General features: G+C 44.5%; 1 protein-coding gene across 1 annotated transcript in view; it reads right to left on the reverse strand.

The window, feature by feature from the left end:
- The window catches only part of LOC309545393 (Fc receptor-like protein 5), a gene marked incomplete at its 3' end in the record, with an annotated part of 153,630 nt that continues 128,524 nt past the window's right edge, over nt 1–25,106 (reverse strand). The window contains exons 16-18 of the mRNA XM_082244573.1: nt 22,165–22,226; nt 8,287–8,327; nt 1–213 (exon numbers count right to left, since the gene is read on the reverse strand). Coding sequence (XP_082100699.1) covers nt 1–213; nt 8,287–8,327; nt 22,165–22,226 — 316 coding nt within the window. The remainder of the gene's footprint in view (nt 214–8,286; nt 8,328–22,164; nt 22,227–25,106) is intronic.

Raw genomic sequence — 25,106 nt, forward strand, 5'->3', positions numbered from 1 at the left:
CTACATGTAAGAGTAATTCCAGACACAGTTGGCGGTTGGTAGATCTTCACTAGGTCTTGGTTGACAGTGAAATGTAGCAAGGGCAGAAGTAGGCAGTTCTTCACTCTGTTCTGGCTGGCTCTGAAATGTTGAGAGGTCATCATCAGGTAGATTTTTACTCTGTCCAGTCTGAAAAGTATAGAAGTTCATAGCAATGTTTTCTGAATTGTCTCCCTGTAATGGGAAAAGAACAAGCATTGGTGGCAGATTACTGTGCAGGGATTAGTCACCACAGTTGACCATAAATTTATCAGTGCAGGAAGATTGAAAGAAACTGAACGTATTCCCCCTGTCCACACATTCAAGGTGCATGGGGGTACCCTCCCAGCAAGCTATTGTATTCTGACAGCGAGAACTCCTACGCTGTCAGAATACACTGATCAGCGATGCAGCAAATGAAATACAAACTTTCCAACAAGCCTGTTTGTGAGACTTTTCACGAACGGGGACGATCTTTGATGGATCAAAATTCGGCCAGTCCCTGCTGAACCAGTTTAATTTTGATCCATCTATGGGCAGCTTTGGGCATCCAGTTGTCTGGCTACAACAAACTGATTGGGTGCTCTGGTTTATAGGAAAGAAAGGCGAGTATATCATGGGTTAGCAGCTGCTTCATCCCTTCTAATAGAACATGCGCATCTCCCTTAGGAATTTTTATTGCAGGCAAAATTACACGGACAGATAGATTTTGTAGAATAAAAGTGAAAAAAGTTAATTGAACAACAGAGTTAAAATTCCTCTAGTCTAAACAGCATGACTTCTAGTCTAATGCTTGTATCTCCTAATTAGAAGTAGAAATACCATATAGGGTGTATAGTATTTATTAATTAGATAACCACCAATTATTCCCTATTTATTAATTAGATGACCACCAATTATTTCCTATTTATTAATTAGATGATCACCAATTATTCCCTATTTATTAATTAGATGACCACCAATTATTCCCTATTTATTAATTAGATGACTACCAATTATTCCCTATTTATTAATTAGATGACCACCAATTATTCCCTATTTATTAATTAGATGACTACCAATTATGAGAATTGGTGGTCATCTAATTAATAAAGACTATATAGGCTATATGGTATTTCTAATTCTAATTAGGAAGTACAAGCATTAGACTAGAATTCCACTGAGACGGGAAGGGGGTTTCAAGATCTCTCCCCCCTCACCCCCTGGTCACGGCACGTTGCTTCCCAGATCTCGTCATTCCGTGTCGGCGGCCGAACTGTCAGGACCGGCCCGTACTGCGCGCGCATCACCCAGGCGCATGCGCAGTACGAAGCACCCGAGTCACTGACGGAAAAAGCCAATCAAGCACGGCGCCTCAGGCGCATGCCCGAGCGGCTTTATAAGGCCGGGGAGCCGGCGTCCCTCCTCACTTCCCTCTCGCGGAGGGAACAGGACGGACGTGGAGCTGCATGCTGCGAAGGACCCTGCCTTTCTTTCATACCTCCCCCAAATGTAAGTGTTCACCTAATACTCCTTGAAGTCACAAAATTAAATACTTTGTACTCACAACCATTACTGTTAAATCACTTCATGGACACAAACCATGGTACTTTTCAGAACGGGGTAATAGCTCATCCCTTGAGTGAAGCAGCGGAAGAGACACCTCCCCTTCGTCCCCATTCAAACTCTGCAATTGCAAGTGTTTTGAATTTGGACACCTATATACAAATCATTGACTTGGGAGATATCCTATAATTATACACATATACATGTATTATTTCAGAATTATCTAAGACACCACGGGAACCTTGAGTAGAGATTCACATATGAACACCTCTTAAATTTGGAGGTGAGTGCAAAATAATGGTAATAATTACCCTTATTATATTATATATACTCCTCTTATTACAACAATAAAATATATCCTTCCAGACTGCGGTACCTTACGGCTCCTTGCTGCAGGCTTGGAGGATGCAGAGAGAATTTCTTTGGTTTGCAGAAACAGGATTGAAAACAAGTATGTACTCCTTAGCACTTTGATACACCTATAATTATATGTATATTTCCAATGGAAATATTAAATACTATTATTTATACTTTTCAGCTGGGTGACAGAAACCTTTGAAAAAGGCTGATATAGCCGAAACGCGTCAGAAACTATGGATGAAACTCTGTAAAATTGTTCCTGATTTCATTCGGGACGCACAGAGACAAGAATCCATATTAACTGTCACAATTTACCACATGTGTCACGGATTCACCTAGAATCCCCTTTTTCTATCTTTATCACATTGGGCCTATACCCAACACTAATGCTCACATCTTGAGATACAATACTATTTATCTTTGTCTTTACAAGATTGTTAATAAATTGGAACTTTTTTATTTTATTTATTCTTTCTGGATTGAATATTACTTGCCCATAAAGTCCCACTACCTTGGCGTGAGACACCAAAAAACCCCCCCTTGACTGTAGGATTTTTAAATCTGTTGTTCAATAAACTTATTTTACTTTTATACTACAAAATCTATCTGACCGTGTAATTTTGGCTGCATTAAAGTCCCATGGGAGATGCGCATGTTTTATGGGTGCTCTAGTTTACATCACTTTGCTCAGCTTTCCTCTGTATAAATGTTTTCTGAATAAACCTCATATTAATAGTTATGGGTAAGAATACCATTATACAAAATATCAATGAGGATATGTCAGCCTTTTTGAATTACAGTGCTGCAATTGAAAATGTGAGTGAAACTGAACTAAAGAATACTGATATCTTGGCTGTTCGTCTTAACCACTTAAGCCCCGGAGGATTTGGCTGCTCAAAGACCAGGCCCTATTTTGCGATTCGACACTGCGTGACTTTAACGGACAATTGCGCGGTCGTGCGACGCTGTACCCAAATGAAATTGACTTCCTTTTTTTCCCACAAACAGAGTTTTCTTTTGGTGGTATTTGATCACCTGTGCGATTTTTATTTTTTGCGCTATAAACAAAAAAAGAGCGACAATTTTGAAAAAATAACAATATTTTTCACATTTTTTTATATGAAATTCTCAAAAAAAAATGTAAAAATCAATTTTTTTTTAACATTTTAGGCCAATTTGTTTTCTACTACATATTTTTGGTAAAAAATGGCAATAAGCGTATTTTGATTGGTTTGCGCAAAAGTTATTGCGTTTACTAACTACGGGAAAGATTTATGTCATTTTTATTGTTTTTTTTTTTTTAACTAGTAATGGCGGCGATCTGCAATTTTTTTTTGCGGGACTGCGACATTGCGGCGGACAGATTGGACCCCTGACTGACATTTTTGACACTTTTGGAAGTACCAGTGACATTACTACAGTAATCAGTGCTATAAATATGCACGGTTACTGTAAAAATGACACTGGCAGGGAAGGGGTTAACTTTATTAGTGATCAGTGGGTTAAATGTATCCCTAGGGGCGTGACTCTAACTGTGGGGGGCGTGGCTTGTGATGTAACCACAGAGACATATGATCCTACATAGCAGGATCGCATAGCCTCTGTCATTACTTCAGGGAGAATGACAGACAGCTGTGTTTACATCATATTATTTATTACACCTTATGAGTAAGCGACCCATAGAGTCCTGAAACGCGTTAACTGTGTCCATGTCTGTTAGATGCACTGTTGTTTTCAATGAATGGGAATAAACACTTCAAGTTTATCTACCTCTGAGTGCGGTCACACTTTCTCTTTGGATATCCTTACATCAGCCGCCTGCCTTTCTCCCTCTCCTGCGGGAGATCGAGAGTGGCCGGCGGACATTGGAGCCGCCGGTCACACGCGCAGGGATGCCTGTGAATGAGCGGGGGTGGGAGCGCGCCCCAGGCGGCACGTGCTCGCCCCCTACAGGCTCCTGGGCAAACTACGTAGTACTACTTCGCTTTGCCCAGGAGCGGCTGACTGCCGCAGTAAATATACTTGCGGCGGTCGGCAAGTGGTTAAGTGGGGTACACACTAGTAGAAAATCTGCCAAAAATTCCTGTCCGAGGTAAAATCGTACGATTTTCGGCTATTGTGTACACAACTTTCAGCAGCCGATGCCGACATTTTCAATGAAAAAAACGGAGGGCCAAACACCAAAATTTTTATCGTCTGTCCCCAGCACGACCAATTTTCGTTTAATGTGTATGCAGTATGTCTGCGAAAAATCGGATACGAAAGACCGCGCATGATCTGAAGTTTCTGACGACCCGGAAGTCTAGGTACAAACGTCCCAAAAAAAAAATAAAAAATCGGACGAGAAAGTTCGTGAACATTTATGCACTGTCAACTAAAAACGGTTATGACCGCTGAGCATGCGAGAGAAAATTCGGAGGATATTTCGTCCGTTTTTCGTCAAGTGTGTACGAGCCTTTAGGTTGCTGCAGGTGGCAGACTAGCCTTGTGTGTCAGTGCTAGCTGACAACAAGAATATAGATAATAGATAAACAACCCAATAAAAATCAAATGGGAATTACATATAAATGACACCAAAAAGGTTTTAGTTACATTCACAGATAAATATATATAAATTTCACAAGCTTATCAGAACTAAATCTAATCCCAAACTTTAAAGCCCAACTCCAGGAAACTGCATAATTGTTCAGAGAAAGCCAAGCAGTTCACATTTTCAGAAGGAGATCAGCACTGACAACCCACATATTATACTTAAAGTGGTTGTAAAGGAACAAGGTTTTTTACCTTCATGCCTTCTATGCATGAAGCTAAAAAACCTTTTGTGTGCAGCAGCCCCCCTTAATACTTACCTGAGCCCCATCTTGATCCAGCAATGTCCAGGAGAGCCTTGCCTCTCTGGAGACTCACACCACTGATTGGCTTTTGGCAGCAGCGAGAGCCTTTGGCTTCTGCTGCTGTCAATCACAGCCAGTGGGCCAATCAGGAGATGTAAGGGGCGGGGCCGAGCCGCGGCTGTGTGTGTAAATGGACATAGAGCAGTGGCTCAACTCGGGTGCCCCCTTAGCAAGCTGCTTGCTGTGGGGGCACCCGGCAGGAGAGAGGGGCCAGGAGTGCCGACATGGGACTCAAGAAGAGGAGGATCTGAGCTGCTCTGTGCGAAACCACTGCACAGAGCAGTTAAGTATAACATGTTTTTTTTTTTTTAAATATAAAAACAATACAGTACTTTAATATCACTTTAAGCTAGATACACATTATACAATATTTGTTGTTCAATTTCCTTTCGATTTACCTTCAAATATGTAGTGCAAGGGCCTGCCAAATTGCATACAATTTGGAAGTGTTTAGGGTTGACCTCATATTATGTGGTTTTGGTACATCTAAAGGAAAGCTGTACAAGAAAATTGTATAAAAATTGTATAGTCTGTAGCCAGCTTTAGTAGAGGTTTCATCTAACATAATGATAATTAGGGTGTTAAGGCTGGCCACACACCATACAATCCCCATTAAATGTACCAACAGCGATATAGTGTAAGGCTTTACTTGACTAGATACAACAAGAATAAGATGTTTATGGAGGTTCTTGCACTGTATGTCTGCTGGTAAATGTAAAAAAATATGAAAGGTTTGTGTAACCTGACCGTATCGTGTGTGACCAGCTGAAAGCGATCTATTTTAAATTTGACAGAACCCAAACAGAAAGTTTATATTTCAAACTCTCTATTAATTCAGCCAAACATTAAACGGTTTCTTAAATTATATGTAAACCCCTGAACAACCCATTCGGTTTAAAAGAGAAGTGCAAGGCAAAACGCTAGTGTATATATATATAATATATTAAAAAAAAAGCAATAACCTTTTTTTTAAATACGTGATCAAGCAGGGGGTGGAGACTGCGGGGGAGGGGGCAGAGAAACAGAAGGACACTGATCTCCCCAGTGAAGAGCTCTGCAGGGGGGCATGTCAGCAGGAGACAGAGAAACAGCCATACACTGATCTTCCCTGTGAAGAGCTGTGTAGGGAAACTTGTCAGGAGGCAGTGTGCCCAAGTAAAATGCAAATAAGCAAACTGACCACGCTGGGATAGACGTGCTTCCATAATCTGGCATGTCAGTTTGAAATAGGAAAGCAGGGAGACTGGCAGAATTACCAGATATTTAACACAAAGGAAGCAATGTAAAGAGAACAGGATACCTTGTCATACAAGTACAGGAGTACTTTAATATTTTAATGTGAATGCAGCTTTAGTGCTAATCATACATGTTAAACATCCTATTGTACACTCTCCTTTAGCACTGCAAACAACTATGCACAGTGGAAAGACTTGCATGATTGGATAACAATTGATTATTAAGGAAATTCATTCTGCAAGAACGTCTAAAGAAAAGTAAATTTTGGCTTGCAGGTTTGGAGTCAAGTGTAAAGCACATAGGTAAAGAAAAACTTCACATTTTTTGAAAATATAAAGAATGACTTCTAAATAGTTAAAACAATTAACTCCTAGCAACTTGGCAAGCAGATATATACAGTACTTTACCTACCTAAGTGTATTTTCTGACTGACATGGTTAGTGAGTGTGACCTAATTTTTCTCTAAGGCAGTGAAAGCAATATTAAACCAAAAATGTAACATATTGCAGCTTACCAATCATTAGATGTGGTGGCTAAATTTGTTTTCTTTTTTAAGCTTTTTTTCCCCCTTTAATTTACTTGGTGATCCTGCCAGTAACACAGGTCCTATCTACATTTTGGATGAAGTAGTAAAGCAGACACCTTTGGACAACATTGTCAGTCTGGGGGTGGGTGGTAGTGTTAACCTGACTATACATGTACTGAAAGTAGGCCAGTTCAGTGGAAATGTCCGACGTTCGATATAGGTGTACTACTGTCTGTCCAACACTTCTGCCCTCCATCCAATGCAGAGCTGCGCCTCCTACACCTAGCTTATTACCATCCTGCCAACCACTCTCTGCTCGGTCTAAGGTAGGAGCGTGAAGGGCAGAGGACACTACTGGAGGGGAGGGGGGATGATGTAAAAGGGGGCAATGCTGGGGGGGGGGGGGGGGTGCTGGCTGGATGTCAAGAGGGCAGAGCACACTACTGTGGGGGGGGTAGTGTGCGGGGTACTGTGAAGTGGGGGGGATTGTGACGTGAGAGGGGGCAATGGTAAAGGGGGTGATGTAAAGGGGGGCAGGGATATGAAGGGGCAGTGCTGTTGGGGGAAGGTGATGTGAGGGGGGTGCAGGTGATGTAAAGGGGACAGTGCTATGGGGGGGTTGATGTGAAGGCGGCAGTGCTGTGTGTGTGTGGGGGGGGGGGGTTGATGTGAAAGGGGCAGTGCTGTGTGTGTGTGTGTGTGTGTGGGGGGGGGGTTGATATGAAGGTGGCAGTGCTGTTGGGGGAAGGTGATGTGAGGGGGGTGCAGGTGATGTAAAGGGGACAGTGCTATGGGGGGGTTGATGTGAAGGCGGCAGAGCTGTGTGTGTGTGTGTGTGGGGGGGGGGGGGGGTTGATGTGAAAGGGGCAATGCTGTGTGTGTGTGTGTGGGGGGGGGGGTTGATATGAAGGGGGCAGTGCTGTTGGGGGAAGGTGATGTGAGGGGGGTGCAGGTGATGTAAAGGGGGACAGTGCTATGGGGGGGGGGGTTGATGTGAAGGCGGCAGAGCTGTGTGTGTGTGGGGGGGGGGGGTTGATGTGAAAGGGGCAGTGCTGTGTGTGTGGGGGGTTGATGTGAAGGGGGCAGTGCTGTGGAGGGGGAATGATGTGAAGGGGGGCAGTGCTGTTGGGGGGCTGATGTGAAGGGGGAGTGGGTGCTGTGAGGGGGCAGGTGATGTGAAGGGGGCAGTGCTCTGTGTGTGAGGGGGGAGGGGGTTGATGTGAAGGGGCAGAGGAAAGTACTGTGGGTGGGGAGGAGCTGATGATTTGAAAGGGGGGTTAAGGACTCTGCTGTGAATAAGGGGGATGTGTTATAGAAGGGAATTCAGTACACTACTTTAAAGGGGGTGGGGATGATGTGACAGTAGCCTGAGAACACTGCTCTGAAGGGGGACTATGATGTGTGGGGGACTGAGGACACTTGAAGAATGGGATTTTGACATAAGGGGGGCTGTGATGAAAAGAATCTTCCCACAAATATGCGATTCGGACCTCTGCTGGGAGAAAGTTCTACTGATCAATTTTAATTCAATACCCCTGATATAGATGTATTAGTTCCCAACTGTAAAACAAATATTAGGTCTGTTGATGCATGTCCAGCCTGTTTGCTCTTTTATGCTGACTTATCAGACCTGAGGGACATGTAGTTTGTACAATTCCTAAAACTGTATTATCATAAAATAAGAAAGGAGTGACCAAAACATTTTACCTTTGCTGAGGCAATTGACAGACGTTTTGATTTTCTTGACACTAAAGGTGGAATAAAAGAAGAATATTATTTTAATATTATTTATACATAGCAAATCATGTAAATATTAATTTTTCCACACAGTAATCATACAAAAAAATGGATCTGAATAAAAATACAATTTAAAAAACCCATCCAGCCCACAGCACAAAACTCTCAAATAAAAGAAAAACATATTCAATTCGTAATTTTATTCATGAGGTTTGCACAAAAGGCTTACACCTTTTAAGTGTTACCAATATTCATATCCTATCAAATTGTGTTAATTTGAAACCAATTTTAATTAATAATAAGCCATACCCAGTTCTGCCTAATGCTACACTGCAATGTAGAGGTTGAAACCTCCACCTGACCTAGAGCCCATTTATGACCCTAATGCATACATTATCCCCGGCATCCCCAGAGGCCTAATGTCCTACTTCAGCCAAAATCATTTTTGTTTTAGATTGATTCAAAATGGGGGTTTCCCTTCATTTCTTCTTATTGATATCCTGTCACCGGTACAGGAAGTGAGAAGGAATCTCTCCCGTGAAGATACAGATGTCACAACCCTCATCCTCCTCACCTACCAACCACCTGATAGCAAGCCTCTACATGGTTTAATTATCTCTAGCACCCTCCTAGTTAGGTTGCTAGTAGGGTTAAGGCAAATTTCGTTTTTGGCTCATCTGTAGCCAGTGGAGCAAAGTTTGATTGCTTTTGGCTGTTCTGGGTTCTGCTGGTTGCAGGCTGAATTGCTTCCCCCTGGTTTTTAGTGAGTTCTAGAATTTTGGGGGTTGGAAGAGGCAGACCCATGACTTGCATATTCATGCAGCCTCAGCCAATCCCTGGAAGAAGGCATGACCCGTAGGGAGCGGAGGTGTGTATAAATAGGCTGGGGGCCTGGAACAGCAGGGTTCTTGTCTTGGTCTAGAAGACCCAGCATGGACGGCTGAGGCCATCTGGGTAACTTAGCTGAAGTCTGCAGGAGGCAATCAGGGCCCCAGCTAAGGGAGAGCTGATGGACCCATTTCTAAAGTTGGTGGAACAGTTTAGAGGAAGTCCACTGAGGACATGGTCTGGAGGCTCACTGTACAGAATCTAGCTGGTACATGGAGGAAGACATCCAAGTACACAGGACACAGTGAGTAAAGGCCTGAGAAAGAAAGAGAGAGGTTCTAGTGATCGTCCTTGTTAACCATTGGAGAGACTGTTCCAGAGTTGCTAGCTTAGGACTGCTTATGCAATGGAGCTTCCTGAGCTGTGTGTTCACCTGCCACTAGCCACAAAGGGGGTTTACCCTGAAGAGTTCAGTTATAGCCAGAGATTGTCCTCTATTGTACTTTGCACTGAATTTGGATTACCCCAAAATTACCCTGCACCCTAACCAAGGTAACCAGCATTAAAAATTTAAAATGATATGCACTGCCTGTTTCATGAGTTGTGAGACTGGAACTACTGTGTGCCTGGCTGCCATGTACCCCATAAAGAATAGAACCTGTAACAACACATCCACAGACTGGTCTGGGGTCTGTGCTACATATCAGTACATCCTAAACTAATTTATAGTGATCACAGTTATTAATATAGCCTTTTTGGGAGTAAAGATATGATAATTACCATATGGATACAAACTTATGTAGTACAATACAGGAGAGATGGTGACATTTTTTCACTTTTAATTCTGTTCATTTTACTGTTTTGTAATTTTTTTTCTGGTAAATATTCCCTCACCGTTTCTCTTTTCTTTCATTAAAACTATATTTAAACACCAATATTGGCATGCTCTAATCAGACATGAAATAACTTTTTGCCCCTTTGAAGAAAGCTACTTTTGCTTTACTGTTTGAGCATGGCAGTGACTAATACAGTAACTTCTTTTAAAAGGTCAAAATTGCAACAGCAGATGCTGTGAACGGTGCGTGTTTCCATTAAAACACGTGGTGGCAGCTACTGTGTGTATGTAATGTGTTAACTGTTCTGTTACCGTCTTCCAGTAATGATCACTCTAAATCTGCTAGTGCTTGGATTATTGTCCACGTGTTGGAAAATCTCCGCATAGGGTGCAATTTGAGAGTGTAACTGTCACAGGTAGGGTTGAGCGGACACCTAGATGTCCGTGTTCGACGGGTTCGGCCGAACTTTAAAAAAAAGTCCGGGTCCGTGTCCCGGACTTTTACCGAACTTTTCCCGGACACCGAACCCCATTGAAGTCAATGGGGACCCGAACTTTAAGGCACTAAAATGGCTCTAAAACACCAAAGGAAAGGGCTAGAGTGCTGCAAATGGCAGCAAAACGTAATTAAGAGCATGGCAAGTGCTCTGCAAACAAATGTGGATAGGGAAATAACTTAAAACAACAAAAAAAAACAGAAAAATAAAACAATGTTCTTCTTCATCTCTGAAGGACGAGGCCCATATGGAGTAGGAGGGAGGTTGAGGTGGTGGTGGATGTGGCGGTGACATAGGCGTGCGCACAGGGTGTGCTGGGTGTGCCTGGGCACACCCTAATCACCTAGGGCACATAGCATTGCCAGTGAGGAGATGGGAAAGATCTCCCTGGGACCTGCTCTGCTCTATTTCTCCTTGCCTACAGGTACATGGCCCCGATACATTACTCTCCCTGCTGGCAAACACATGCATGTGTATTTCAACTTTGGGGTGCACACCTTAATGCAATAGGCTGCGCACACCTATGGGCGGTGTAGGTGGAAGCGGCGGTGGAGGAGGACCAGGCCAGGATTAACAGCATCATGGGCTTGGTGCTGAGGATTTTGAAGGGCCTTAAGGGCCGTGCCTTGCCATGCACCCAGAGGAGGAAGGGTGCAGCCATGCATGCCTAATTCAACATGGGATGCTGTCTCTGAAGCCCATAAACACATCCATGCATCGCCAACTGTCCCTCCTTGTCCGGCCTTCACGCTGTGTGGGGAGGTTCTGAGGGTGCTGCCTGGGGAAGCGAGCATAGAAGCCAGACTTCTGTGTTTACAAGTGACAGAAGAGCGGTAACAGTGAATATGGCCAACCCGGGGCCTATATAAAAGGTAGGGGCCTGGAGCTGCAGCTCCAATAGCCCCTACATTAATCTGGCCCTGAGGAGGAGGACGAGGTAGCCAACACTGCTTCTTTTCAAAAATTTTAAATGAGGGTACACCCCAAAAGAGTGAGAAAGAGCAAAAATGGAACAATGGGTGGGTAAGGTCGGTATCCATTGCTATTCTGCATAAGGTACGGAAAAGTCCCGTGGGATCCATGCCTGGTTCATTTTAATGAACGTGAGCTTGTCCACATTGTCTCTGGACAGGCGGCTGCGCTTGTCTGTTATAACGCCCCCAGCCGTGCTAAATACCCGTTCAGATAATACACTGGCTGCAGGGCACGCCAGCACCTCCAAGGCGTAAAGGGCAAGCTCAGGCCATGTGCCCAATTTGGAGACCCAGAAGTTGAAGGGGGCAGACCCGTCATTCACTACATGTAGGCGTGTGCACACATACTGCTCCACCATGTTGGTAAAATGCTGCCTCCTGCTAAGACGTTCCATCTGAGCTGCTGGTGCTGCTGTTTGTTGTGGCGTGCTGACAAAGCTTTTCCACATTTCGGCCATGCTAACCCTGCCTTCTGAGGTGCTGGCGGTGCCCTGGTTGCGTTGGCGACCTCCTCCTCCTCCTCCTCTGCCTTGTGCTTCCACTGTGGCCCCGCTGTCAGATGGGAATGCCAGCAGCATGGCGTCTACCAGCGTGCGCTTGTACTCGCGCATCTTGCGATCGCGCTCCAGTGAGTGAATTAAGGACGGTACGTTGTCCTTGTAACGGGGATCCAGCAGCGTGGCCACCCAGTAATCAGCACAAGTTAGAATGTGGGCAACTCGGCGGTCGTTGTGGAGACACTGCAGCATGTAATCGCTCATGTGTGCCAGGCTGCCCAGAGGCAACGAAAGGCTGTCCTCTGTGGGAGGTGTATCGTCCGTGTCCTCTGTATCCCCCCAGCCACGCACCAGTGATGGCCATGAGCTGGCCTGGGTGCCACCCTGCTGTGAACATGGTTCCATCTCCTCCTCCAGCTCCTCCTCCTCCTCATCCTCCTCATCCTCCAGAACTGTGCCCCTGCTGGACAATTGCGTCCCTGGCGTTTGCGTGTGCAGGAACCCACCCTCGGAGCCCCTTGCGAATGACTGCCCTGAAAGCCTTGGAAATGTTACCTCTTCATCCTCCTCCTCCTCCTCATCCTGTGCCACATCCTCTTCCATCATCGCCCGAATTGTTTTTTCAAGGAGGCATAGAAGTGGGATAGTTAAGCTGAGAACGGCGTCATTGCCACTGGCCATGTTGGTGGAGTACTCAAAACAGCGCAACAAGGCACACAGGTCTCGCATGGAGGCCCAGTTATTGGTGGTGAAGTAGTGCTGTTCCGCAGAGCGACTCACGCGTGCGTGCTGCAGCTGAAACTCCACTATGGCCTGCTGCTGCTCGCACAGTCTTTCCAGCATGTGCAAGGTGGAGTTCCACCTTGTGGGCACGTCACATATGAGGCGGTGAGCGGGAAGGCCGAAGTTACGCTGCAGCGCTGCCAGGCGAGCAGCAGCAGGGTGAGAACGCCGAAAGTGCGCACAAACGGCCCGCACTTTCTGCAGCAGCTCTGACATATCGGGGTAGTTTTTAAGGAACCTCTGCACCACCAAATTCAGCACATGCGCCAGGCAAGGGATGTGCGTCAAACCGGCTAGGCCCAGAGCTGCTATGAGATTTCGCCCGTTATCGCACACCACCAGGCCGGGCTTGAGGCTCGCTGGCAGCAACCACTCATTTGTCTGCTGTTCCATGCTCCTCCACAACTCCTGCGCGGTGTGTGGTTTGTCCCCCAAACAGGCAAGTTGTAAAACTGCCTGCTGTCGTTTACCCCTGGCCGTGCTGAAGTTGGTGGTGAAGGTGTTACGCTGTCCGGATGAGGAGGCGGTAGAGGATGAGGAAGCGGAGTAGGAGGAGTTAGGAACAGGAGGCAAACTGAAGCGCCCTGCAATCCTCGGTGGTGGAAGGACATGCGCCAAATTGCTATCCGCCTCAGGCCCATCCGCCACTGCATTTACCCAGTGTGCCGTTAGGGAGATATAACGCCCCTGACCGTGCTTACTGGTCCACGTATCCGTAGTTAGGTGGACCTTGGCACAGATGGCGTTGCGCAGTGCACACCTGATATTTTCCCCCACTTGGTTGTGCAGGGAAGGGATGGCTTGCCTGGAAAAGTAGTGGCGGCTGGGCACGACGTACTGTGGGACAGCCACCGACATAAGGTTTTTAAAACTGTGCGTCTCCACCAGACGGAATGACAGCATTTCAAAGGCCAATAATTTTGAAATGCTGGCATTCAGGGCCAGGGATCGCGGGTGGGTAGGGGGGTACTTCCTCTTCCTCTCAAGTGTTTGGGAGATGGAAAGCTGAACGCTTCCACGGGACATTGTGGAGATGGTTGTTGGTGACCCAGGTGGTGGTGTTGCTGACAGATCGTCTGTTTGCGGGGTGGCAGGTGCCGGTATCACTACAGATGTGGCTGGAGCGGCCGAGACTGCAGCAGAAGAGGAAGCAGGATGAGCCAGAGACGTTTCTTGGTTTTGAAGGTGTGTACTCCACTGCAGCTCGTGCTTTGCACTTAGATGCCTGATCATGCAGGTTGTGCTCAGGTTGAGAAGGTTTATGCCTCGCTTCAAGCTCTGATTGCACAGGGTGCAAACCACTCGTGTCCTGTCATCAGCACATTTTCTAAAGAACTTCCACGCTAGAGAACTCCTTTGAGCTGACTTTGGTGCGCTCGTTCCCTTGCTGCGTTGGGCAGTAGCGGGCGTAGTGTCTAGGGCACGGCCGCTCCGCTTCTGCACCCTGCTCCCTCTTCTGCTGTGCTGGTGGCTCTGTGCGACCACCGCCTCTTCCTCCAAACTACTCAGGTCACCTGCATGACGTTCATTCCATGTGGGGTCGAGGACCTCATCGTCCTCCACATCATCTTCCACCCAGTCTTCACCCCTGCCCTCCTTGTCGGTCTCCACAATGCTGAACGCCGCAGCAGTTGGCACCTGCGTTTCGTCATCATCGGAGACGTGCTGCGATGATCCTTGCATGTACTCATCTTGAGAAATAAGTGGTTGGGCATCGCTGCACTCAATCTCTTCCACTTCTGGGGCAGGGCTAGGTGGATGGCCCTGGGAAACCCTGCTGACAGAGTCCTCAAAAAGAATAAGAGACTGCTGTATGGCTTGGGGCTCAGACTGCTGGCCTGATTTGCAAGGGGGTGAGGTGAAAGACGGTTGGACATTGGCTGCAGGTGCCAACTCTGACCTTTCTGCAGTAGACTGGGTGGGAGACAATGTGAAGGAACTGGAGGCACTGTCAGCAGCAAACCAATCTACTATCGCCTCAACTTGTTCTGGCCTCATCACTTCTAGGGGCGTTTGATGCCCTACCAAATACTGATGCAGGTTCTGTCGCCTACTCACACTTGAGGAAGGTGTTTCACTTGTGCGTGTAGCTGGCACAGATCGACCACGTCCTCTCCTTGTACCAGGAGCTCTACCAGCAGCACCACGACCCAGGCCACGGCCCTTATTTGACGGTCTCCTCATATTTCTGTAATTTAAGATCTTGCCCTAGAAAGGTTTTTATTGAATAGCGGAATAGGAAATATGATCCAAAAAAGTGTATGTATCTCGCACGTACAAAACCACACTAGGCCCCAATTACTATTGTTTCTACCCCTAAAAGGATGGATGAGGAGTAGGAGGAGTATGGAACAGACAGCACCCTCAAATCTTCAGAAGTATGAGATGAACCCCAAAAACTTGGAAAGGTGGATCTCACACGTACCGACACAGACTATCCCGCAATTCAATTGATCCTCAAAGGTTTTTATTGAATAGCGGAATAGGAAATATGATCAAAAAAAGTGTATGTATCTCGCACGTACACAACCACACTAGGCCCCAATTACTATTGTTTGTACCCCTAAAAGGATGGATGAGGAGTAGGAGGAGGAGTATGGAACAGGCAGCACCCTCAAATCTTCAGAAGTATGAGATGAACCCCAAAAACTTGGAAAGGTGGATCTCACACGTACCGACACAGACTATCCCGCAATTCAATTGATCCTCAAAGGTTTTTATTGAATAGCGGAATAGGAAATATGATCAAAAAAAGTGTATGTATCTCGCACGTACACAACCACACTAGGCCCCAATTACTATTGTTTGTACCCCTAAAAGGATGGTTGAGCAGTAGGAGCAGGAGTATGGAACAGGCAGCACCCTCAAATCTTCAGAAGTATGAGATGAACCCCAACAACTTGGAAAGGTGGATCTCACACGTACCGACACAGACTATCTCGCAATTGAATTGATCCCCAAAGGTTTTAATTGAATAGCGGAATAGAAAATATGATCAAAAAGAAAGTGTATGTATCTCGCACGTACACCACCACACTAGGCCCCAACTACTATTGTTTGTACCCCTAAAAGGATGGTTGAGCAGTAGGAGGAGGAGTATGGAACAGGCAGCACCCTCAAATCTTCAGAAGTATGAGATGAACCCCAAAAACTTGGAAAGGTGGATCTCTCTCACACGTACCAACACAGACTATCCCCCAATTTAACTGATCCCCAAAGGTTTTTGATTAAATAGCGGAATAGAAAATATGATCCAAAAAAAGTGTATGTATATCACACGTACACAACCACACTAGGCCCCAATTACTATTGTTTGTACCCCTAAAAGGCTAGATGAGGAGTAGGGGGGGTATGGAACAGGCAGCACCCTCAAACCTTCAGAAGTATGAGATGAACCCCAACAACTTGGAAAGGTGGATCTCTCTCACACGTACCAACACAGACTATCCCCCAATTTAACTGATCCCCAAAGGTTTTTGATTAAATAGCGGAATAGAAAATATGATCCAAAAAAAGTGTATGTATATCACACGTACACAACCACACTAGGCCCCAATTACTATTGTTTGTACCCCTAAAAGGCTAGATGAGGAGTAGGGGGGGTATGGAACAGGCAGCACCCTCAAATCTTCAGAAGTATGAGATGAACCCCAAAAACTTGGAAAGGTGGATCTCTCTCACACGTACCAACACAGACTATCCCCCAATTTAACTGATCCCCAAAGGTTTTTGATTAAATAGCGGAATAGAAAATATGATCCAAAAAAAGTGTATGTATATCACACGTACACAACCACACTGGGCCCCAATTACTATTGTTTGTACCCCTAAAAGGCTAGATGAGGAGTAGGGGGAGTATGGAACAGGCAGCACCCTCAAACCTTCAGAAGTATGAGATGAACCCCAACAACTTGGAAAGGTGGATCTCTCTCACACGTACCAACACAGACTATCCCCCAATTTAACTGATCCCCAAAGGTTTTTGATTAAATAGCGGAATAGAAAATATGATCCAAAAAAAGTGTATGTATATCACACGTACACAACCACACTAGGCCCCAATTACTATTGTTTGTACCCCTAAAAGGCTAGGAGTAGGGGGAGTATGGAACAGGCAGCACCCTCAAACCTTCAGAAGTATGAGATGAACCCCAACAACTTGGAAAGGTGGATCTCTCTCACACGTACCAACACAGACTATCCCCCAATTTAACTGATCCCCAAAGGTTTTTGATTAAATAGCGGAATAGAAAATATGATCCAAAAAAAGTGTATGTATATCACACGTACACAACCACACTAGGCCCCAATTACTATTGTTTGTACCCCTAAAAGGCTAGGAGTAGGGGGAGTATGGAACAGGCAGCACCCTCAAACCTTCAGAAGTATGAGATGAACCCCAACAACTTGGAAAGGTGGATCTCTCTCACACGTACCAACACAGACTATCCCCCAATTTAACTGATCCCCAAAGGTTTTTGATTAAATAGCGGAATAGAAAATATGATCCAAAAAAAGTGTATGTATATCACACGTACACAACCACACTAGGCCCCAATTACTATTGTTTGTACCCCTAAAAGGCTAGATGAGGAGTAGGGGGAGTATGGAACAGGCAGCACCCTCAAACCTTCAGAAGTATGAGATGAACCCCAACAACTTGGAAAGGTGGATCTCTCTCACACGTACCAACACAGACTATCCCCCAATTTAACTGATCCCCAAAGGTTTTTGATTAAATAGCGGAATAGAAAATATGATCCAAAAAAAGTGTATGTATATCACACGTACACAACCACACTAGGCCCCAATTACTATTGTTTGTACCCCTAAAAGGCTAGATGAGGAGTAGGGGGGGTATGGAACAGGCAGCACCCTCAAACCTTCAGAAGTATGAGATGAACCCCAACAACTTGGAAAGGTGGATCTCTCTCACACGTACCAACACAGACTATCCCCCAATTTAACTGATCCCCAAAGGTTTTTGATTAAATAGCGGAATAGAAAATATGATCCAAAAAAAGTGTATGTATATCACACGTACACAACCACACTAGGCCCCAATTACTATTGTTTGTACCCCTAAAAGGCTAGATGAGGAGTAGGGGGGGTATGGAACAGGCAGCACCCTCAAACCTTCAGAAGTATGAGATGAACCCCAACAACTTGGAAAGGTGGATCTCTCTCACACGTACCAACACAGACTATCCCCCAATTTAACTGATCCCCAAAGGTTTTTGATTAAATAGCGGAATAGAAAATATGATCCAAAAAAAGTGTATGTATATCACACGTACACAACCACACTAGGCCCCAATTACTATTGTTTGTACCCCTAAAAGGCTAGATGAGGAGTAGGGGGGGTATGGAACAGGCAGCACCCTCAAATCTTCAGAAGTATGAGATGAACCCCAAAAACTTGGAAAGGTGGATCTCTCTCACACGTACCAACACAGACTATCCCCCAATTTAACTGATCCCCAAAGGTTTTTGATTAAATAGCGGAATAGAAAATATGATCCAAAAAAAGTGTATGTATATCACACGTACACAACCACACTAGGCCCCAATTACTATTGTTTGTACCCCTAAAAGGCTAGATGAGGAGTAGGGGGGGTATGGAACAGGCAGCACCCTCAAACCTTCAGAAGTATGAGATGAACCCCAACAACTTGGAAAGGTGGATCTCTCTCACACGTACCAACACAGACTATCCCCCAATTTAACTGATCCCCAAAGGTTTTTGATTAAATAGCGGAATAGAAAATATGATCCAAAAAAAGTGTATGTATATCACACGTACACAACCACACTAGGCCCCAATTACTATTGTTTGTACCCCTAAAAGGCTAGATGAGGAGTAGGGGGGGTATGGAACAGGCAGCACCCTCAAACCTTCAGAAGTATGAGATGAACCCCAACAACTTGGAAAGGTGGATCTCTCTCACACGTACCAACACAGACTATCCCCCAATTTAACTGATCCCCAAAGGTTTTTGATTAAATAGCGGAATAGAAAATATGATCCAAAAAAAGTGTATGTATATCACACGTACACAACCACACTGGGCCCCAATTACTATTGTTTGTACCCCTAAAAGGCTAGATGAGGAGTAGGGGGAGTATGGAACAGGCAGCACCCTCAAACCTTCAGAAGTATGAGATGAACCCCAACAACTTGGAAAGGTGGATCTCTCTCACACGTACCAACACAGACTATCCCCCAATTTAACTGATCCCCAAAGGTTTTTGATTAAATAGCGGAATAGAAAATATGATCCAAAAAAAGTGTATGTATATCACACGTACACAACCACACTGGGCCCCAATTACTATTGTTTGTACCCCTAAAAGGCTAGATGAGGAGTAGGGGGAGTATGGAACAGGCAGCACCCTCAAACCTTCAGAAGTATGAGATGAACCCCAACAACTTGGAAAGGTGGATCTCTCTCACACGTACCAACACAGACTATCCCCCAATTTAACTGATCCCCAAAGGTTTTTGATTAAATAGCGGAATAGAAAATATGATCCAAAAAAAGTGTATGTATATCACACGTACACAACCACACTAGGCCCCAATTACTATTGTTTGTACCCCTAAAAGGCTAGATGAGGAGTAGGGGGGGTATGGAACAGGCAGCACCCTCAAACCTTCAGAAGTATGAGATGAACCCCAACAACTTGGAAAGGTGGATCTCTCTCACACGTACCAACACAGACTATCCCCCAATTTAACTGATCCCCAAAGGTTTTTGATTAAATAGCGGAATAGAAAATATGATCCAAAAAAAGTGTATGTATATCACACGTACACAACCACACTAGGCCCCAATTACTATTGTTTGTACCCCTAAAAGGCTAGGAGTAGGGGGAGTATGGAAAAGGCAGCACAGCACCCTCAAACCTTCAGAAGTATGAGATGAACCCCAACAACTTGGAAAGGTGGATCTCTCTCACACGTACCAACACAGACTATCCCCCAATTTAACTGATCCCCAAAGGTTTTTGATTAAATAGCGGAATAGAAAATATGATCCAAAAAAAGTGTATGTATATCACACGTACACAACCACACTAGGCCCCAATTACTATTGTTTGTACCCCTAAAAGGCTAGATGAGGAGTAGGGGGAGTATGGAACAGGCAGCACCCTCAAATCTTCAGAAGTATGAGATTGTGTTCACTGTACCCCACAAAGATTGAGTTCACTGCACCCCACAATGATTGTGTTCACTGCACCCCACAAAGATTGTGTTCACTGCACCTCACAAAGATTGTGTTCACTGCACCCTAAAAGGATGTTGTTCACTGCACCCCACAAAGATTCTGTTCACTGTACCCCACAAAGATTGTGTTCACTGCACCCTAAAAGGATGTTGTTCACTGCACCCCACAAAGATTGTGTTCACTGCACCCTAAAAGGATGTTGTTCACTGCACCCCAAAAAGATTGTGTTCACTGTACCCCCCCAAAGATTGTGTTCACTGCACCCCACAAAGATTGTGTTCACTGCACCCCAAAAAGATTGTGTTCACTGTACCCCCCAAAGATTGTGTTCACTGCACCCCAAAAAGATTGTGTTCACTGTACCCCCCAAAGATTGTGTTCACTGCACCCCACAAAGATTCTGTTCACTGTACCCCACAAAGATTGTGTTCACTGCACCCCAAAAAGATTGTGTTCACTGTACCCCCCCAAAGATTGTGTTCACTGCACCCCACAAAGATTCTGTTCACTGCACCCCACAAAGGATTTTGTTCACTGCACCCCAAAAAGATTGTGTTCACTGCACCCCAAAAAGGATTTTGATCACTGCACCCCAAAAAGGATGTTGTTCACTGCACCCCAAAAATGATTTTGTTCACTCCACCCCAAAAAGATTGTGTTCACTGTACCCCCCCAAAGATTGTGTTCACTGCACCCCACAAAGATTGTGTTCACTGCACCCCAAAAAGATTGTGTTCACTGTACCCCCCAAAGATTGTGTTCACTGCACCCCACAAAGATTCTGTTCACTGTACCCCACAAAGATTGTGTTCACTGCACCCCAAAAAGATTGTGTTCACTGCACCCCAAAAAGGATGTTGTTCACTGCACCCCAAAAAGGGTGTTGTTCACTCCACCCCAAAAAGATTGTGTTCACTGCACCCCACAAAGATTGTGTTCACTGCACCCCAAAAAGATTGTGTTCACTGCACCCCAAAAATGATTTTGTTCACTGCACCCCAAAAAGATTGTGTTCACTGCACCCCAAAAAGGATTTTGTTCACTGCACCCCAAAAAGGATGTTGTTCACTCCACCCCAAAAAGATTGTGTTCACTGCACCCCAAAAAGATTGTGTTCACTGCACCCCACAAAGGATTTTGTTCACTGCACCCCAAAAAGATTGTGTTCACTGCACCCCAAAAAGGATGTTGTTCACTGCACCCCAAAAAGGATTTTGTTCACTGCACCCCAAAAAGATTGTGTTCACTGCACCCCACAAAGGATTTTGTTCACTGCACCCCACAAAGATTGTGTTCACTGCACACCAAAAAGGATTGTGTTCACTGCACCCCAAAAAGATTTTGTTCACTGCACCCCAAAAAGATTGTGTTCACTGCAGCCCAAAAAGATTGTGTTCACTGCAGCCCAAAAAGATTGTGTTCACTGCAGCCCAAAAAGATTGTGTTCACTGCAGCCCAAAAAGATTGTGTTCACTGCAGCTCACACACAGAAAAATGGATGTGGATCACTGACACCTGCCTATCTCCAATCCCACACCACACAGCAATATCGATTGTAGTTTGTAGAACACAGTTTCCCTAAAATTCAGCAGACTCTGTCCCTAACAGGATTGAGAAGAGATCGTAGATCAGGATTGAGTGCAGATTCACCCCACCCCCCACACAGCAATATCGATTGTAGTTTGTAGAAGACACTGACCCTATAATTCAGCAGACTCTATCCCTAAAATGCCTACAACTCGCCCTGCCTAAACACTCCGACCTGTCCCTCAATTCTATCCGGACACAAATGGTTTTTTCCTGCCTATCTTTCCCTAATCAGCAGCCAGCACATTGATGTGTGCTCTGTCCCTTAGCTAAGCAGCAGAATGACGCTGCTGCGGCGGCTGCCTCGAACTTATAAAGACTTGGTCACATGCTTCAGACGGCCAATCACAGCTACTAAGACATTTGCAGGCATGGCTGGGATGGCTTAAGGCACACCAGTTAAACGATTGTTGATTGGCTGTTGAAAGCCCGCCATGAAAAGAGCGCCAAAGCATGCAAAACCCGGAAATAAAACGACCGAACACGGATTTTTACCCGAACATACAGTAAAGTGTCCGTGTCCGTGTTCGGGTAAAAAAAATCCAATTATTCGGTACGAACACGAATAATACAGTCCGTGTTCGCTCAACACTAGTCACAGGTATTTCTTATAATCACCTTTTCCTAAATGTTCCTGATCTTGGTTGACATCATCCTTGCTTTTTGCATCATTGAGAATGCTAAAAAGAGAAAAACAGAAATTAGTCTGCGACATATAAAACATCTTGGAAGAGATAATTGTCAGACTTAGAAAGTGCCTTAAAATGCTTTTGTTAAACATTTATATTACTTCTATTATTGCTATGCAGTTGCCAGCTAACCTAATTAAAATCTACCTTTCCATTTCAGTCTATTGCCAGCTATAATTTTTTAAAGCTGACTAAAAATTGTTGCTTCTTTGTACCTTCTGGAGATGTTTTATATACTGTCAGGATATGGAATGCTTACAGAATTACACAGTCTCTTGTTATTGGCTCATTGCTTTTCCATGAAGTTTTCACTTACTATAGCACTGGGGCTGATCATTCAATCATACCAGTAATACTGTACCTCTCTATTGTATTATAACGTTTTCTAGTTAAACTTAAATTTTATGTACATGGCTACACATTTTCAGGGGCAGTAGTCATTTAGTGGGAGGAAGTGGCGATGATTGAATATGAATAAAATAGAATATAGAACATTTACCATTGCCCATATTTAGGTCACACATGATACAGATGATGATTGAATATGAATAAAAGAAAGAATGAAGAACAATCACCATTAACCATTGTTAGTCCCGTCGGGATTATTAATATTCTCGCTCCATCTGCAGTGGAATGACTATCGGTTGTGCGATTCGCAGACAATTGTGGTCTGTTTATATAGAATACTTACCTATGGTTTATGCTATACCTGAGAAAAGGTAATCTTGCTTTAATCTTGTTTCATTTTCACTTTCATTAATGAGCTAAACATCACATTGCATTCATTGTTTGAAGTTTGTATTTTATGTAAAGTTATCTTTTTGTGTCACTTCCTGTTTGCTCATTTATTGTGAATACATGTCTTGTGAATAAATATTATTATATATTCCATACTGTAGACTGTACTCACTAAGATTGGTATATGCTTTTAAAAAGAAATGAATCAATTAAAAAGAATTCGCTACATATTGATTTGTGGAAATAAGTTGAGATTCTCCTACCTCACAGATCTTTGCTTATTACCATAAATAGACACTGTTATATTCAGAGCAGTATAAATATTCTGACAGTCCACAATTCATACATACAGATACATACTATATAGTACTTTCTATAAGGACAAGGAATCATCAGTACCTACATTAAGTCCCACCTATATGTGTTTTGAATGTTTTTTTAACTTGTGTATTTGTTTTGCATGTACACTGGCTCTTGTTTTTAGGTCCAAGGACAAGCCATTCATTATTGACTTATAATGGGTTATCCAAAAGCTAAACATTTCAGGTTGAGGAGTTTTCTGTCTTACCTATGTGTATTTTTACTGTTTTATTGAACTATATAAGGTTGCTATTGTTCTGCTGTATATTAAAGCAGACCTTCACTGCATCTGAGCACCACAAACCAAAAACACTATTTAATTTATTTTTTATATTCAAAGCAAACTCCCCCATCCATCCATGTCTTTTTTATTTTTTATTTTATTTTTTTTTAGTTAGAAAAAAAAAAATGGATTTTTGTAAAATCTTACTGTAAAATCCTTTTCTCTTAAGCTCATTGACAGACGCAGTCCTCTTGATTAATATCAAATCGGGTTATACTGCCCTCTACAGGAGTAGGACACTAGGCAGAAGGAAAACGTTCTGGCCACACCTTAGGGGCAGTCCCAGAGGGTATATCCTCTCTCTCCCTGCTACAGGATGTCAGTTATGTCACAAAGCAGTGTCAGAGAATTTAACACAACCCAACTCAAAAGTAGAGGGGCGGGTACTGCGTCTGTCAATGAGCTTAAGAGAAAAGGATTTTACGGTAAGATTTTACAAAAATCCATTTTTCTCTGTCGCTCATTGACAGACGCAGTCCTCTTGATTAATATCAAATCGGGACGTCCCAAAGCAGTGCCACAAATGAGGGGTGGGATAACAGAAATCAAAATTTAAATCCAGAAGGCCCAACCGGTGCCGACTAGAAGTCTTAAAGGCTCATCAAACCAAAGGATGAGACTCAACTGAAAATCCAACAGAAAAAAACCCTCGAGGTAGACCAACGGTCTCCTCAAATTGCGGCCTGCAGAACCTTGCGGCCAAAAGAGGCATCCGCCGATGCCAACACATCAACTTTATAAAATTTTGTAAAGGTATGAACCGACGACCAGGTAGCCGCCTTGCAAACCTGGACCACTGACACCTGATGGCGGAAGGCCCAGGAAGCACTAAGCGCCCGAGTGGAGTGCGCCTTAACAGGGAACGGAGGATTCCGACCCTTAATAGAATAAGCCTGTACCACCGTCTGTCTGATCCATCTGGAGATAGTCGCGGCAGATGCAGGCAACCCCTTTTTGGGACCATCCGTGATCACAAAAAGTGAATCCGTTTTACGAAACGAGTCCGTAGTTTTCAGGTATACCCTGATTGCCCGAACCACATCCAAGGAATGTAACGCAAACTCCCGAGGATGACTGGGCTTAGGACATAGGGAAGGCAATACAATGTCCTCATTCAGATGAAACTCTTAAACCACCTTAGGAAGGAAGGATGGAGTTGGACGAAGAACCACCTTATCCCTATGAACCACCAGATATGGGGAACGACAGGATAATGCGGCCAGTTCTGACACCCTGCGTGCAGAAGTGATAGCCACCAAGAAGGCCACCTTCTGGGATAACGTAAGCAAGGGAATCTCACTAATATCTTCAAAGGGAGGTTTCTGAAGAACCGACAACACCAAATTAAGATCCCAGGGTGGTAAGGGTGCGCGCACTGGCGGAGCCAGGTGTCGCACCCCCTGGATGAAATTCCGCACCAAGGAATGAGTAGCCAAAGGTTTCTGAAAGAAGATTGCGAACGCTGAAACCTGACTCTTGATAGTGCTCAA

This window comes from Pelophylax lessonae, assembly GCF_965119305.1.
Source record: "Pelophylax lessonae genome assembly, chromosome: 1".
Taxonomy (NCBI): domain Eukaryota; kingdom Metazoa; phylum Chordata; class Amphibia; order Anura; family Ranidae; genus Pelophylax; species Pelophylax lessonae.